An 18,775-nucleotide genomic window follows, 5' to 3' on the forward strand; every position below is an offset into this window, starting at 1 on the left:
TATTATGCGCCCAGGTATAGAGAGGCTATCGAGATTGATGAACACCGTAATAATTTTAACTGAAAAGAGGACGGTGTTATAACAGTATAAAATTTGGATGTCAGTGTTGCACCGGAAGCGTGGCGATCGGTTACTTTTAATGGAGAAAGTTGGCATTACCAGTGACAGTCTTCAAGCCGACTCCAAGTGATGGACAGTGACTCCCTCTTCACTGCCTATACAATCAGCGCTTCGTCGAGTTCTCTTTGCAGTTCGCCGCTTTATTTCGGAGGATATCTTCCGCAGTCGGAGACGAAACGTCACGGGAGAGTGTTACACATCGACCACGAGCTATCAGCCCGGAAATTTGAAGTGAAGGGTTTGGGGAGTAATTTTTCATTTGGACTTCAGCCTTCAAACTGATTAGGAACTCTGGGACAATCTGGAATGTTAGTGCATTCATTTTGTTCGGTGTTTTCAGAGAATTTGTAAAGACAATTGTCTTGATACTGATGACTTTACTCCGGTATTTCAGGAGAAGGGTCAAGACTGCGTTTTACCAGTGCGACATGGAACCATACATCCGACCTCCCATGAGGAGGATGTGGATACTCATTCCATGAGGGAGCCCCTGTGTTTCGCCGCCTCTGTGTGTCAAGTGTTATGACCGTCACTCTCCACACTCGCCAGATAGCCTGGTTTATAAGAAACAAAAGAAAATTGGGGAATAAAAGTCCCTTAATAGTTTCTCCTGCACCCCCATCCCCCGTCCCACCCTGCCCCCCCCCCCCCCTCACCGTCCATCCTGCCCTGACACCTCCTCTTCCCCCCACTGACAACTTGTGTTCAAGGGTCTGTGGGATTTGCTCCTACCGACTGAAATCTGGAATAATCTGAACTAACCATGGTTATCCAGTCGTCTAGGGTCCAACCGATAGCGTCACGAGCCTAGGAGAGGCGATGCCATGCTGTTAATGAAGGCATTCGCCACATTGCCCTAAATGATACATTCGTCGTACATCCTACATAGATTTCTGCAGTTACTTCAAGCATTGTTGCTCGTCTGTTAGTACTGACAACACTATGTGAACCCTGCTGCTCTCTGTCGCTTAGTGAAGGTCGTTGGCCACTGCATTGCCCATGTTGAGAGGTAATGTCTGTAATGTGATATTCTCAGAACAGTTTTGACACTATGGATCTCAGAATATTAAATTCCCTAACGATACGAGCCACGTTGCGGCTCGCGTTGGTGCCATTGATAGGTTGTTATCGTTTAGTTGGTATTGTTATGGCTGTCATCTTCTTTTGTTCATTGGCGCCACTCCATTTGCAAGTGTTGTCTGTCCGCTAGTCGCAGAAGCGGCGGTTATCATATCTAGTAACGGTGGTACTATCTTTGGGGCGACGGTGTGTTGTTTCCATGTCGTGTGAGTAGGCAGTTCGGTTGGGGACGGAGGAGCAGCCAGGTCCGCACAGCTCGAGAATATGCTCGGACCACTGGCGGCCCACATTCACTGCCGGATTAAAGGGCTGTAGTCGCGAGGGGTAAAACCTCGTGGTGAACCGGACCCAGGAAGTTAAAGTTCAGTGGACCTTAATTCAAGTAGTGGAACCTCCATGATTGAGAGCTCGCCATTTGCTTGCGTGTTGCTGCTCGCAGTGCCGCAGAGATGAAGAGCAGCGAGTGGAGCATTTGGGGAAGGCTAATCTAACTAGCCTTCCTCCACTTCTTATTAATAGTTTTTGAATTCTTTGTTATTATTTGTGAGGTTCACCCAGTGGTATTTTCCTGCCTAGTGTCCGCTAACGCACCAGGTACCTGCCCTGGAGCTTAGCGAACGTTCGGCAGTGTATATTTCCTCACCTTGCCGCTGCTCTCCAGTAAGGCATGTAGTTAGACTGCTTCCTTGATTTGTGGGACGGGCGGTTTATTTTTCCTCCTCCTCCTCCTCCTCCTCCCACTTACTCTGGTAGTAGTGGTTCCTTTCTGCTTCCGGATGATCTAAACACCGGAGTCTGAAGACGTAGTGGTGACCGTTGGTTCCGGCTTGGCAGTGTGCTTTAGGTTTTCCGTGATTTCCCTAAATCGCTCCAGGCAAATGCCGGGATGGTTCCTTTCAAAGGGCACGGCCGACTTCCTTCCCTGTCCTTTTCTAATCCGATGAGACCGATGACCTCGCTGTCTGGTCTCCTTCCCCAAACCAACCAACCAACCAACCGGCTTGGCAGTGTTATTCCATCATTGGATTGGTCGTTAGGTATATTCAGCAAATAATTGTTCCATCATGCATGTAAACTGCCAGTAGTGAGTTACCATTTCGTGAAATGAATGCAACTCTTGGCTGCCTGTCTCATTGCTTGCAAAAGTTTTGAGGGGATTTCCCAGGTCGATCCTTGGAGCAACGTCTGCACCTGCTTCCCAACACCTCCCCCCCCCCCCTTCTTGGTTTGGTCAGATTTGATGATTGTTTTTTAAAAAATATTTTAGTAACTGTAATTGCAAGTTGAAGTAAACTAGTACTTGAAGGATTGCTATTCAGGCCTTCAGCCGTGAAACAGTTTTTACAATATTATTATTTGGGCCTTCAGCCGAGAAATAGTTTGAATTTATCATTAAGGCCTTTAGCCGTGGAACACTTCCTAATTTGTCACCTTTTATTTGTTGTTGTTTCCAAATAAAGTATACGTGATGGAAAAATAAACTAACCAACAGTAATTGATTATGGCCCCGTCTACAATAGAACCCAATCATGTACCCCTTGGTACCAGGTCTCAGTATCAAAAATGGGATGTCCAACCAATCTAGCTCCAACTACCATTTCTCGTTCAAAGTCTGTTAATTTCCGTCGTACGGCCACAATAAGGTCGGACACCTATTCCAGTGCGAGCGAAAGTACCCTAGCAAACCGTCAGCGAATATACAAATTATTGGAGTTGGAGTAATTGGTAACAGAAACGTACATTAGTAATTATTTTTTATATCTCTGAGGAGCCAAGGTGATCATACTTAATATTTTACTAAAAACAATAAGTTATTTAATTGCTGCAAACCGGTTTTGGTCTGTGTAGCGGTCTTCAGAGCAGAGGCAACCAGACGACGTCGAGAGCCGTGAAAAGATCTGCAGCTTGTGACAGGCACCACTAGATGGAAGAAAACGGCTCCTTGAACCGGATCCTCACGTCATATGGAGGCTCTGCTGTGAAGACGGTAGCATAGACCGGAAACGGTTGCCAGAATTAAAAGTAATTTATTGCGCTTTAGACAGTTTTCTATAATTAAAAGATAGTGTAAGTGTTGCCACTATGTTCATTATAATACCAGGCATGGCATAATACTAACGGACATGTTGCATCTAATGGTGAATGAGAAATTTTCGGGGTCGTCGAGAAAGGTTTGGGGTCGTCAGAGATAGCGTTAACACCGTAACTCGTCAAATACCGAGGCCCGTTTGGGTTCTGAATGTGGTGGTGCCATGAAATCTGTGTTACAGGAGCGCAAAGTAATCCAGTGACTTTTATCATACTGTCAACTTCGCTGTTCATCTAAATGGGTGCGGTAATGATTGAGTTTCAAGTGCTGAACTTGTTTTGTTAGTGAGTGTACATAGGACTAATTACGGAGTTGCTACGCAAGTAGTATGGGTGGAGTAAATAGAAACTGGAAAGATAGCCATGAAGACTGATGTCTCAGGCAACAAAGTTATTGAAAAATAAAATACTGTTAATGAGATACCAGTGCAAAAGTAAAAGCATATAAAAATTATTTAATTTGGAATATTCTGTTGGTACATGTCTGCATAAAACATGGGAATATGGGTCTGTCTTGATGCGAACACTTTCGTTCATTCACTTCCCCAAATTACGTTCAGCGAAATACCGCAATTATCATTAGGTCTTTCTTTAAAGTCATTGCATTATTTCTATGATTTTTGCACTTTCTCCGCATGCAGCATGTCCTGTTAGTTGGTTGAAACACAGCGTAACATCTCACTTTGGTAATGATTCAAATAAAACGTCACCGTACTGTGACATGGCACAAAGTTTGAATTACTGCCAAGCAGGAACTTTACCCTCGTTCATGCATGGTCATTTTAATGTGTGTCTATTAAACGTTTTGTCAGCAGAATTACTGCTGTTGAACTCCCTATGAAGTGGCATTTACTGAGAAATTCTCGTTAGTCTTTAACGTGGCTGTCATTCTTTTCATATTGGTTTCATAACATAAAAGTTCCTCCTCTTCTCTCTTGTACAGGTCACGGAAGCGTGGGATGAAACTTTCGCCTGTCCTGGAATTGGATTCAGTAGCTGCATCTCAACTGGACCAAAATTCCAACGCTCCACTCGTTCTGAAGAACGACCCTGACATTGCGACCGCTGTGAACAAGGGTTCGGATAACGTTTCTCATATCGAAGATGACACCGACAGTGCGGCAGGACTGGATGATGGTACTGATACTGTGCCAGTGCTGGAAGATGGTACCGACACAGAGCCTTTACGGGAAAATGCCACAGAAGTGCAGGATTTGGAAACGAGTATCAGCGGTGGTTACATTCTCGAAGATGGGGCCAATGTTGCTTACGATCTGGAAGCGAATTCTAATGCTGTGCCGGTTCCGGAAAATAATTTAAGTACAGCATCTATTCTCTCGGAAGGTTTAGGTACTGTGGCTACAAGGGAGACAGATGAATGTGAGGGTAGCAACATGTTGGAACAATCATATCAGAGTGAACGAAGAAGTTCAAGTGGCAGTGTTATTCTTAGAGATTCAGGTTATGAAATTTTGTTTGAGACGGGAGAATACAGTGGAGGCGTTTGGAGAGAGAGATACGAACATACGCACAAAATATTAGCAGACGACGCTATTGACAGAGGATGTCCAGATCAACTGATCAAAGCTCTGCGCGCTTTGGGGTTCACCAACCGCGATCTGCCTCTGGAATCGGCACCGCCACTTCATTTCGCAGCAGCCGCAAGGCACTTAAGAGCGCTCGACTACTTACTCAGCCTGAACTACGACGTGGATGCGTGTGACGACCAGCAGAACACTGCCCTTCACGTTGCAGCCAGCAAGGGTTCTGAGGAAGTGGTGAGGAAGCTGGTCAGTGCAGGTGCTTCTGTAGCGGCGGTGAATGCAGACGGAACATCGGTGGCGCACTGGGCTGCCCGCTTTGATAACGCTGACCTACTTCCAGTGCTGAAGGATCTGGGTGCCAGCGTCAACACTGCAGACGTCGCAGGCAACACACCGCTCCACGTGGCAGCCCAGACACTGGCGTACAGGTCTCTAACCAGGCTGCTGCATTTGGGCGCCGATGTATCCGTCCCCAACCGCAGTGGCAACACTCCACTGCATGTGGCCGCCACGAATGACTTCTCAAATGCTGTCCTGGCGTTGGTGGTGTCAAATGCGGACACGAGTTTGCGCAACACTGGGGGCAGGACACCTTTACACGAGGCGGTTTTCTGCGGCAGTATAGAATCGCTGGAAGTGATGCTGACAGCCCAGATGGATAAGGAGTGTTGCGATAATCTGCAGCAGACGCCTCTGCTTACGGCTTGCCGTAGGCGCCAAGTTCCGGCCGTGAGGCTTCTGTTAAACTACGGCGCAAATGTACGTCACGTGGACAGTTCACTGAACACTGCTTTGCACCTGGCAGCTCAAGCCGGCGACGGGAACATCACGCAGACCTTGATAAGTTACGGTGCTGAAGTCAATGCTGCCAATGCTGAGGGGTTAACGCCGTTGCACTATGCAGCGTTCGGTAATAAAGAAGACGCTCTGTTTCCTCTTCTCCTAACACCGGGTCTGAACGTGGACGCTGTGGACCAGAAAGGCAACACTGCCCTTCACCTGGCGGCGTACAAGGGCTCAGAGACGGCTGTGAGTTACCTTGCGCTATCTAGCGCCACGCTGTTACCAAACAACAAAGGGAAAACACCAGTGGACATGGCAAGAGAGCGGGGGCATATGCGGGTAGCAGCCTGGCTTAGGCACAGCGCTGTCCCCGACGGCATCTGATATGTGTTCCTTTCATTAAATGTCATCTTCGTCTGCGGTGAGGAACAAACGCATGAATTATTAAATGATTTCAGCATGAAAATTAGCAGCACTTTACCGCAGGCTACTGGAACAAGCTTTTCTAACTCCTAACAGAGAAATACGTGCTTTTAGCATGTCATTTATGATGTTAAATAAACGTCTTGGGAACACACACAATTGTTCTGGAACATCCTTTTAATATACTATGAATGGCGATCAGTAAGTAATGCAACACATTCTTTTCTGAAAGCAGGTTGGGTTTATTCAGAATTCCCATACACCATATTATTCCCCCGTGTACGGTAGCAATGGAATAGTACTGGTAGGATTTCAAAAATGGCTCTGAGCTCTATGGGACTCAACATCTTAGGTCATAAGTCCCCTAGAACTTAGAACTACTTAAACCTAACCAACCTAAGGACATCACACACACCCATGCCCGAGGCATGATTCGAACCTGCGACCGTAGCAGCCTCGCGGTTCCGGACTGCAGCGCCAGAACCGCACGGCCACTGGTAGGATTTAAATCCTTCTGAACGAACTTGTGCTTCTATTAACCTCCACTTGGCTTTAAAACACAGTCGGTAAAACAATTTCATCACACAATGTTATTTTTATAAAACTTTTAAGCTCAGTGAGCAGGGAAAATTTCAAGCCTCATTCTCTTTACCTGCCAGAAAATATTACTATTAAGACAGCAGCTAATCACCCAGCATGATGTGAAGGTACTTCAAATATACAACTGCTTTCAAATTACATACTGGATTCAGTTTTATGTATTTACATCAGCAATTTTAAAGCGCTCGCAGATAATATTAACATAAACAAATCGCGCTAACTAACATGGGAGACGGAAGTGTCTCAGATGTCACTAGCACTTGACAAGAAAAAATGTGAAATTACGCATTGACTTCACCGTATTGCATTTCAGAATAAATGAAATTAAAATGGCCACAGGTACCCTTACAAAAGAGACAAGTCCATTACTACACTGAATCGATAGCTGATGCGTTAACATTTCCGATATACAGCTGCTTCCAAAATGTGAAGGACACCTTTTTCAACTAATCAATAAAAGGATAGATAGTACTGAGCTGAATAACACGTAATGTAATAAATATGATTGAACCGTGAATTTATTTTCAAAATCTTTTCTTGAAGAATTTATTTACTGACGATTCTTCAAGAACATTAACACATTTAATCACTCTATGTGAGCGTGGAAGCAGTTGCCAGTGGGTAAATGACGAAAACAAATTAAATTTCAAGAAATCGAAATTTTATTCCTAAAAACCCTTTCTTTCTTTTAAAAAAAGATTTAAAAATTATAATCAGAAAGCACCCTGTAAATATCAAGTTACAAGTTATTCCGAGACAGAAATAACATTATTATTATTAATTTTTTTGTTGACAGTATGAGTTTTCGGGCTGAGAAGCTTGCCACTCCCTTTTAACACGGCCGTAGTCACGACCTCTCACAACCACCTCTGAAAGACTAGACTGGTGCAAATCTGCAACACACCAGATAACATTAAACTAAATTTTTTCACAACTCACACAAACTATGCACCCTGTAGGATGGATGGAAATGGTACAAAACACATTAAAAATACTTGCCACCGAAAGTGCAACTTGTTCGTAAAAGAAAACTCTTACGGTGGAAGGGTGGCAACTTTATATACTAAAATGACCATTTAAATAAAAACCCATGAAATGCAGTCTTACATAAAATGTACAAACATGCTCTACATTACACATATACCGCCTCTCAAGATGATAGGCAAGATAAAAACATATTTCAGGAGTTCGGCCTTTACTCCTTAAGCAATAAATTCGTTAACACCGAATTACACAAACATGACAGAGGCAGCTATTAACGTATGGCAGACCGACAGGCAGACAGATAAACACTGTCTAACAAATACGGACGAGATACTCACCAAGAAAACAAGTAGAATTTCAAGTAAATGAAACAGCATATCACGAATCACATAACTTCTAATAAACTGCGATGTCAGGCGAAGACCTGGCGCAGCACCCTCAAAACGCTCTCCCGAACCGTCCGCTGCCAGCCGCTTCGACGCACGCAGCAAGGCGCGCCGATCTCCCGTCTCACGACGTCGCAGCTCGCACTGGCCAGACCGATGTCATGGGTTGGCTCCTGTTGCTCTCGTGTCGGTCGCGAAGCCACTACCCCTCGCCATACGGCGCGGCTCACCGGACTTACGTGGCGACCTCACATGTGCCGACGCTCAAGGCGAACAAGTCATCTTGTCCCAGTACGCGACCGACCAACCGATCAATCCAACCGCCAATGACCACTGCCCAAACAAATTCGAGCAGACTGGCGGCCCAACACATACTAGCACTCCGGACGACAGACACACTGACTTCCTCACAAATGCGGTCGAGGGACAGAGACAGACCCAGACTGACTTGGCTGACCAACTGACTAGACTCCCTAGACTGCACCGACTCACTGACTGACTGCTGAGCTCATAGCGCCTCTTAAATGCCCGTGAACAGGCAACTTCCCCCTTTCCCACCAGGGGAGACACCAAAGCTGCAATTGCCACAGCGGCGCCACCGCCAGAAACGGAAGACGACTGTTTTACACTACGCGCTGCGGCGCGCTCTTCAAGACAGCATATTTTACGACGGCTCAATGATTCTTGTCAAAACAAGCTCGCCCATAAAAAACGAAGTGGACATTATACAATAACCACAATGTGCTCCCATAATGTACTTTAAAATAAAGTTACTCAATCGTCTGAGTAGCGAGTACGCGTTTACAAGCCCTAACAGCATCTCAAATCCACATAGACAAAACAGTTAACAGACCTTTCGACCGACACCTTTCTGTGTGTGGCTGTTTAACGTCATTAGAGTCCACAATTCGTCGAGTGCCGGTATGCAGCTGTTTCAATGGGCCCCCTTCACTAAACTCTCCATGCCCCCTCGATCCAACAGCAGCTTGAAGCCTCCGGTAGAGCGACCATGTGCCCCCACCAGTCCAACGGAACACAAGGGCAAAGACTGCAGCCACGCTTCATCAGCCGCCTCTGACGCAGCGAGAAATTTACGCTGTCCACCTCTGCTCCCTCCGGAGCGCCCTTTGTCAGTGCGGCCGCTCGAGCGCCACTAGCAGAGAATTTAGAGTGGCGGCTGTTCGCGATGGAGTGGACCCGTCACACCCACTCCTTTGGCTTAGGCATTCTTTTCCTCTAGTCATCAGTCATCTGACAGATTTGATGCGGCCCACCATGAATTCCTCTCCTGTGCTAACATCTTCTTTCATCCCACAGTAACACTTACAACCTACTTCCTTAATTATTTGCTGGATGTATTCAAATCTGTCTTCCTCCACAGCTTTTGCCCTATACAGCTCTCTCTAATACCATGGAAGTCATTCCCAGATGTCTTAACAGATGTCCTATCATTCTGAGCCTTCTCTTTGTCAATGTTTTCCAAAAATATCTTTCGTCTTTGATACTACACGGAACCTCGTTCTTTACCTTGTCAGTCCACCTAATTTTCAACATTGGTCTTTAGCACCACAATTCAGTTGCTTAGATTCTCTTCCGTTCTGGTTTTCCCGGAGTCCACGTTTCACTACCACTCAGTTCTGTGCTCCAAAAGTAAATTCTCAGAAATTTCTTTTGATACTAGCAGATTTCTCTTGGCCAGAAATGCCGTTTTTGTCAGTGCTAATCTCCTCCTGATGTCCTCCTCGCTCCGTCCGTCTTAAGTTACTTTGCTGCCTCGGTAGCAGAATTTCTTAACTTCATAGACTTCGTGACCATCAATCCTGGTGAGTTTCTCGCTGTTCTCACATCTGCTACTTCTCATTACTTTCGCCTCTCTTTCATGTACCCTCCATCCATATTTCCTGTTGTCATTAGACTTCATTCCATTCAACTTATCATGTAATTCTTCATTTTCACTCATAATAGCGATGCCATCAGTGATTTGTATCACTAATATCCTTTCACCTTGAATTTTAATCCCACTCTTGAATTTTTCGTTTATTTCCATCATTGCTTCTCCGATGTATAGATTGAACAGTAGGGCGGAAAGACTACATCCCTGTCTTACACCCTTTTTAAATCGGAGCACTTAGTTCTTGTCGCCCCCTCTTATTACTCCCTTTCGGCTCTTGTACACGTTACATGTTTCCCATTCCTCCTTTCCTCAAAACTTCGAACATCTGGCACCACTTCACATTATCGAAAGCTTTTTCCAGGTCAAGAAATCCTACATCGTTCCTTGAGTTTTCTTTAGTCTTGGTTCCATTGTCTACTGCAACATCTGATTTACCTCTCTGGTACTTTCCCCTTTTCTAAAGCCAAAGTGATCGTCATCTAACACGCCATTAATTCACTTTTCCGTTATTCTGTATACTATTCTTGTCAGCAATTTGAACACATGACCTGGATTGTGCGATAATTCTTGCAGTCTTCGAAATTGTGTGGATACATTTTTCCAAATTCAGATGGCTCTACAAGTTACCGTAAACAGTCGTTTAGTTACCACTTCCCCCAATGATTTTAGAGCTTCTGATTGGTTGTCATGTGTCCCTTCCGACTTCTTTGATCTTAACTCCTCCAAAGCTCTCTTAAATTCTGGATCCCATATGTCTTCCCTGTCGACTCCTGTTTCTTCTTCTATCAGAAGACAAATCTGTTTCCTCAGAGACCTTCAATGTACTCTTCCTACCTATCAACGATCTGCTCTACATTTAACAGTGGAATTCCCGTTGCATTCTTAATGTTACCTCCCTTGCTTTTAGTTTCAACGGATGTTGTTTTGACTTTCCTGATTTTCCTCAACATTTTTGTACTTCCTTCTTTCGGCTGAAGTATTTCTTTTCTTAAACAATGCCTCTTCGTAGTTACCTTCTTTGTACCTATGCTTTCCCTTGCAACTTGTGTGATTTAACTCTTTAGAGTTACCATTCCTCTTCAGCTGTACTGCCTACTGAACTATTTCTTAGTTCTATATCTACAGCTTTAGATAACGTCAACCATGTCTGGTCCCTCGTTACTGCTTTCATATCCCACGTGTTCCTGTTTAATCTCTTAAACTTCGGCCTCATGTTCATCATTTATACATTATATCTGCTGCTGGGTACGACTTACTGTCAGTATCAGATATTAGAATCTGTCTGACCATGATGTAATCTTACTTAACTCTTCCAGTATCACACGGTGTTTTCCAAGTATACCTCCATCTGTTGTGATTCTTGAGCAAAGTATTAGCTATCACTAGCTGAAATTTATTAAGAAACTCAGCTCCTTTCTCCTCTCTCATTTCTTGTCGCAAGCCCATATTCCCCTGTAAACGTTTTCTCTCCTCCTCCTCCTCCTCCTCCTCCTCTAACTGCATTCGAGTCCCTCATGATTTGTTGATTGTCGTCTCTTTACCTATTATATTAGCCTTTCAGTGTCCTCATATACATCTTCTGTCCCTTCATCTTCAGCCAGTGACGTCGGCATGTATACCGGAATTATCGTTGTCGGTGTTGGTTTGCTGTTGATTCCGAAAAGAGAAACACTGTCACAGAACTGATGACAGTAACACACGCTCTGTGCCTTACCTTCCTATTCACAACACATCCTACTCCCGTTAGACCATTTTCTGCTGCTGTTGGTACTGCCCTACACTCATATGGCCAGAAATCCTTGTCTCCTTCCCGTTTCACTTCACTGACCCTTACTATATCTAGATTGAGTCTTTGGTTTTCCATTCTCAGATTATGTAGCCTCCCTACCACGTTAAAGCTTCTGACATTCCACGCCCCGGCTCCTAGAACGTTATCCTTTAGTAGGCTGTTCAGTCTTTCTCTTGGTCACCTCCGCTATGGCAGTCCCCCTCCGCCCACCCCCAGAGATCTAAATGGGGGACTCTCCCGGAATCTTTTGCCAATGGAGAGATCATCGTGACAGTTCTCACTTACGGGGCATATGTCCTGTGGATACACGTTATTTGTCTTTAATGCAGTGGTTCCCATTGTCTTCTGCATCCTCATGCCGTTGATCAGCATTCCACCCCAATGACGAGAGAATGCCCTGTCTGCTCGTCCGCTCTCTTTGACGGAATGAGGTTGACTTGCTATGCTAGAATTTTTCTGCCCCCAATGCTGACTATTAATTAAAATTATTAATAAAATATTATTAGTTAAATAAAATTTAAGCGATGGGGGATTTTGTAAACCGAAATCGGTGTCCTTTTCACTACAAATCGAAAACACTACCTCTAGACCACGAGTATCCAGCCTTTGGCTATAAAACCTTATTTTTCAATATAATGTCCTTTCAAGGCAAAGGCCTACGCCAACGTAAGTCCACATGGTGCAACTCTGCTGGTCGGCATCGAAACAACGCGTTGTTGCATCCACGTGCTGTCTGCCGCAGAGTGGACACACTATTTGGCGAACAGATGGGAGGTGCGAGATCGGCGCTGTAGGGTGTATGAGAAGGAACAGTCTGGTAAAGTTACTTGAGTTCTCGGTCGGTCAGACTTGTGTGAGTATATGGGCTGTCGGGAAGTTGTAATGGACACGCTGAAGTGGTTTCTTCAATTTGCTGAGGATAGCCCAACATTTCAGAGTTCATTGTTGTACCATGAGGAGGACAAGAAGCAGAAAGAACCCTTTAGTCCTACTTGATATATTATTATTGGTTAGTTAATTAAAATTTATTTATTATTATAAATATTCTTTGTGTGCTTTTATTTTAGTTATTGGTTGTAGTTGGTTAGCTTAGTTCCTCATTTCATCTTACTCTCCTGAAAACCTGGAAAATATAAATATTTAGTTTCAAATACCACAAGCGAGCAGGAGATGTATTCCGCAGCGGCGATCTCGCGGAAATTCCTCGTCGTTATCTGCTCTACCTGAAATCTCTAAAACCTTTAGTCGCTAGACAGATCGCTCGGCAAACTGTGCTATGTTTGATAAGTCTGGATGATAGGTTCAACAATTTAGCAGGTTAAAGTTTATTAATTCGGACATAATCTCTCGACGAATTCTGACGGTGGAAAAGGCAGGTTCCCACTATCTTTCCAAACTTCACCTCCGATCGATCTACGTCTCAAAATAATTGTACTGCGATAGTTAACTAATTTCATTGCGGACATAAACACACCACTTGAATCCTAGATGTTGGTTATTGGGTTTATTTTGTGTAAAAAAAAACTATTTGAACATTTTCTAGGATGCAGTGGTATACCATAATGCACCTGTTGGGCGCGGATTGTCTTTATTTAGACAATAAAAATGACTGTACTGTTTCACTACAATATTTCTGAGTGGACTGTGCTTGCGGCGGGTGACCACTTTTGTCGTTGACGGAATCTCAGTAGGCTTCATAATTACTCGCTACTGATAATGATAAATAATTGAACATTAACAGTTTAAGTAGCTTAGCACACTGCTAATGTGGCCATGGACTTCAGACCAGAATACCCTTCCCATTCGGGCGAGGGTTCCTAAGGGATACCATGAAAGACCTGGAACAAGGTTACACAACTTTATTACTCAAAATTCGGGTAATCTTTGGTCACATTTACCAATTTTTGTCTTTTATATAGTCGCTTACTAATATTAGAGTACATTAATTGCCGTTTCGTATTTGCTTTGTTTAGTAATGACACACGTGGATGAGTACGTAATAACTCCTTCCTCAATGCAAAATGATTGTCTTCGTAATATCCTATTGTCAAAATCTGTCTTCATTTTCCTTGCCTTTTCGGTTAAATTTGTTAATGGTGTTCTAATCTTACCTTGCCAATGGGCTGCTTCTGGTGGTGTGTTAGGAATCTTATCTGTCCATTCATTTCTTTCTATTCTCTCAAATATTAGTTCAGCCAGTGTAAAGTTTGTGGTCATATGAGGCGAAGTGTTCATGATTTTATCAAAGTTATCGTGTTTGTTTCTCATGGCAATAAGTTCGTATAAATCTGTTTAATTCGCGAAAATCCCTCTCAATCGCTTCTGGGTTATATTTGGGAGTCACGAGTTGTTATATTTGCTAGGGCTGATGCGTGCCTCCATCTATATCCGGTAAAATTTGTAGCATTATCGAATAAATTCGCGTTCGGCTTCCCAATGGGAGGAATGAAGTCATTGAATAGACGATTCAGAATGTGTGCTGCTGTAACGATTTTCATCGGACAGTTTTTTGCGTATTAGGTAAATACGTCCGAGAAAGCTACAAAATATTTATATGCTCCTCTAGCCCCCGTTAACAGTCGACAGATACCAATCGAAATAGCTGTCGGTTTTTCAGCAATGCTTGAATGTAAGAGGCCTTTACCACCTCTGTTGTTAGGTTTTGTCTTCCGGCACATTACTCATTTTCTTAGTACCCTCCATACTTTCCTACGTAAGTCTGGGAAGTAACAGTACATTCTCAATTTGTCTGCACGTTTCGCAACACTAAAATGTCCCCAAGTGTTGTGAGTATACGTTATTAACCTCTCATACTCTTCGGGTATACACGCACAAAAATTCTAACTCATAATGCTCCGACGATGAAATAGTACATCATTCACTATCTTATAGTACTGGATTACTTTATCTTCTTGTGGATCTTCTAATTCTGTCGAATGTTGATCCACCTTGGATCACTTTGTTAGTCTCGCTATATCACCACGTAACTCTAAATAATATAGTCGGTTTACTTGAACTCTCATCAATAATATTGGAAACTCATCTTCATTTTGATCCGAGATGATGCTTCCTTCTAATCCTGGAAAATGGGATAAAGCATCTGCTATGATCTCCTTTCCTCTGATATGGACGATACGAAATTGGTATTCCTGAAGAACGACTGTCCTCCTTGCTAATCTGTCATGTAATAGCTTACAGGTGTGTAAAAAGCTAAGAGCTATGTCACATTATACTGTGGATGTTGCTTCATATAAATAATAATTAAACTCTTTGAAAGCTCACTCTACTGGAAGAGCCTCCTGTTCTGTTGTATAAGATCTCTCGCAACTTGACACTGTCCTCCTAGCGAAGGCTGTTAGGCAAAAGGTGGGCTTGCAATTTATTATTCGAATTTGGAACAGACATATACCCAAACGTACAGATGAAGCATCAGTCATTAATCCAAATTCAAATGACATATCAGGATGATACAGAATCTTCGCTTGATTATTTGCTTGATTGCTTCAAATGCTCGTTGGAATTCCTCGGTCCACTTGCATTGCACGTTGCTCCTTAACAAATTTAATAATGTCTCAGAATTCATTGACTGATTCTCGATGAATCGATGAAAAAACGATGCAAGACCTAGAAACCTTTTTAACTGCCCTTTCGTTCTGGGAATAGAAATTTTTTTATTGCACTGGTCTTCTTTCCATCGGTAAAATACCTCTTGCATTTCTCAAATGTCCTAAGAATTTTATTTTCTCCAGGCAGAAAAGTGGCTTTCGTAGATTCACTGTTATTCCCACACTAGAAAATATCTCTAATACTCGTGTCAGTACATTTACGTGTTCTTTCCAGGTCTCTCTAGCTCTCAGGATGTCATCGACAAATAATGTTAGCTGACTCCTTAGTTCAGGTCCTAATGCTGCATCCAATGTGGTTATGAAAACTCGTGCGCTGATATACAAACCAAATAGCGGAAGCTTGAAATGATAACTCCTACAGTCGTGTACAAAGGCAATTGACTTTCTGGAATCTTCGTGTAACTTGACCTGCCATTATGAATTCCGCAAATCAATTGTAAAATACTTCACTCATTGGAATTTCGAATCAGCTCATCTACATTTTCTGGGTGAGTACATACTGGTCCAACAGTTGTGTTAAGTACAGGAGCATCGAGTACTAGACGTACTTTTCCACCTGGTTTTGGCACAACGAGAAGCGGACTGCAGGAGGAACTGTTTGAAGGTTCGATCAGATTCCAGTCTAACATCCTCTGCATTTCTTGGTTCGTTGCCTTGCGCTGTTGCCAAGGAACAGGATAGAAACTATGGCTGTATAGCTTGACATTCAGATGATATGTATAACCCTTGATGATACCTGGTTATTCCTCGAATACTCTCGTATATGTATATAATAGAGCAGACAGTTGTGTCCATTGCTCTTCCTTAAGGTGCTCTGGCTCACTTAACTTTTGTTGTATCTGCTCGGATCCTTTTGCGACTACCGCATTGGCCAATAGATTGTACTCTTGGCCAGCTGTGCACGATAATGAGTGACTGTACTTAGATGTATTGGAACTGTATTGAGATTAGTCCTGAGTAAACGTTTAAGATGAAAGTAACGAATTATTTAATGTACTGCAAACACATTGACCTTCTTTGTTTCAAAACACATTCATGTTAAAAAAACCTTTGACGAGTAGATACAGTTCAAACTCACAGGGCATAGACCTTCATATGATACGCAGAAATGAGTAGCATTTCAGCCACGTCATTTCAGCACGTGCCCTGAGGCAGAGGGTCCGCCATGGCCCTGATAACTTCCCATGCGTGATGGCATAGACGCGCAGGAGGTGCGAGTGGAGTTGTGTGGTATAGTCGTTCATGCTGCATTCACCTGGTTTCAAAGTTCGAACGTGGTGTTTAGCACTGCGTAACAGCGCTGTCCCCCTATATTTCGACGGGGGTAAGGCTATGACTGACGTTGCGGGTAACCGCCGGTCTTTGGCAGTTCTAATTCGAGCCCCTCGTGCTTACTTCGCTGGCTGTTCTGTAGGCACCAGAAGGGTCTTCTCGATCTGCAAGCCTGCAATACTGTTCGTTACCTTCCGTTGCAATATGTCAATGATAAATTTATTTGATAGGATCTGTAGTAAGGGGGAAGATGGTAAAGAAAGTACTGCAGTATGTGCCCACTTTGCGTCTACGTCTGTGTGTTCGTTAGCGCTTCAAGATTTTCTTATCGGCGTTTACGTGCGATTGTTCCTCCGCGCAGGGTGGCAGCCAGTTAAATAATATAACAAGTAATTGGTTTAAAAGTTTTGGTTTGAAAGGCTCCCCGTTACGTGTTTACAAGTTTTCTCTTTGAGTAGCTTCTGATTTGCTTACATAACACAAGCTACTTGCTTTTTTTTCAACCGAGATAGTTTTGTCTGGTTAAGGCTACCTTCAAGACTCGATCAGCCTTCTGCTGAAGTTCCTGGCGAATTTACTCCCTCGGTTTAGCCGATAGTGTGTGTGGATATCCGGTCTCATGTTTGGATGCTGGAAGGTTCTGACTAGCAAAACTTTTACGATCCAGAACTCAACTAGAGCAGACGTTTCTCCTGGGACGCAGCGTCCCTGATCCTGAATTCCATGACTGGCCCCAACAGAACTTAACGTGAAGTGCCACTCCTTCCACGGTGCACTTCTTTATCTTGTTCGATCTCCTACAATGGCCTAAACCTGGTATCTTCCTGTCCTACGTGTGCCCCATGTACTTCGCAATGTAATATACTAGCTTTTTATTTCGCCTAATTTCATGTTCTCATTTAACAGGTGCTGGACATCCACTCTAAAGGTTCGACCGCTCGGCCATCTGTACAACTGAAGCTCGATAAATTGCGTGTACAGTGTGTTACGTGTTTTAAGGAACAGAGCGGATGCCTGAGACTGTAAAATGGAAGCAGCTTGATTTGTTAGCACTAACAACACATTTTTATTCAGCCAAGTTACCACAGAAAACATTTATTTTGTTGAAATACTGTATTAAATGGCATAGTTTCCCTCCTGAAGAAAGCATAATAGCAAAAGGTTCGCTATCAGGCTTCTGACTCGTTTGATGCGCCGTGCCACGATTTCCTTTCCTGTGTCAACCTCTTCATCGCAGAGCAGCACTTGCAGCCTACGCCCTTGCTGTATATATTCCAATATTTGCTGGATATATTCCAATCCATGTCTTCCTCCACAGATTTTGCCTTCTACATCCAAGGGGGAGGTTACTATGGGAAAAAGATTGAATAATCAACGAAAGGATAACGTTCTAAGAGTTAGGGCGTGGAATGTCAGGAGCTTGAACTTGGTAGGGAAAATTGAAAATGTTCAATCTAGATACAGTAGGCGTCAGTGAAGTGGAAAGAAGTCAAGGATTTCTGGTCAAATGAGTATAGGGTAATATCAGCAGCTGCAGAAAACTGTGGAATGCGAGTAGGATTTGTTATGAACAGGAAGGTAGGGCAAAGAGCGTGTTGTTGTGAACAGTTCAGTGACGGGATTTTTCGTATCTGGATCAACAGGAGAACAACACTGACAACGACAGCTCAGGTATACAACATGCCGACGTCGCAAGCTAAAGATGGAGAGATAAACTGTAAGAGGATATTGAAAGAGTAATACAGTACGTACTGGGGGATGAAAATCTAATAGTCATGGGGGACTGGAATGCAGTTGTAGGGGAAGGAGTAGAAGAAAAAGTTACACGAGAATATGGGCTTGGGACAAGGAATGAGAGAGGAGAGAGACTAATTGAATTCCGTAACAAGTTTCAGCTGGTAACAGCGAATACTCTGTTCAAGAATCACGTGGTGGTGGTGGTGGTGGTGGTGGTATACGTGGAAAAGGCCGGATGATAAAGGAATATTTCAGTTAAATTACATCATGGTCAGACAGTTTCCAAAACCAGATACTGGATTGTAAGGTGTACCCAGGAGCAGATATAGACTCAGATCACAATGTGGAAGTGATGAAGAGTAGGCTGAAGTTTGAGATTAGTCAGGAAGAATCAATACGCAAAAAAGTGGGATACGGAAATGCTAAGGCATGACGGGATACGGTTGAAG

The 18,775-nt window shown here is 43.5% G+C and overlaps 1 protein-coding gene across 1 annotated transcript; it reads left to right on the top strand.

Moving 5' to 3' along the window:
* The first annotated feature begins 4,247 nt into the window (after positions 1 to 4,247).
* LOC124788916 (ankyrin-3-like) lies at positions 4,248 to 5,999 on the top strand. The gene has a single exon (XM_047256199.1). It carries the CDS (start codon positions 4,248 to 4,250, stop codon positions 5,997 to 5,999), a length of 1,752 nt encoding a protein of 583 aa, XP_047112155.1.
* Positions 6,000 to 18,775: the final 12,776 nt, after the last annotated feature.

This window comes from Schistocerca piceifrons, chromosome 3, assembly GCF_021461385.2.
Source record: "Schistocerca piceifrons isolate TAMUIC-IGC-003096 chromosome 3, iqSchPice1.1, whole genome shotgun sequence".
Classification (NCBI taxonomy): Eukaryota; Metazoa; Arthropoda; class Insecta; order Orthoptera; family Acrididae; genus Schistocerca; species Schistocerca piceifrons.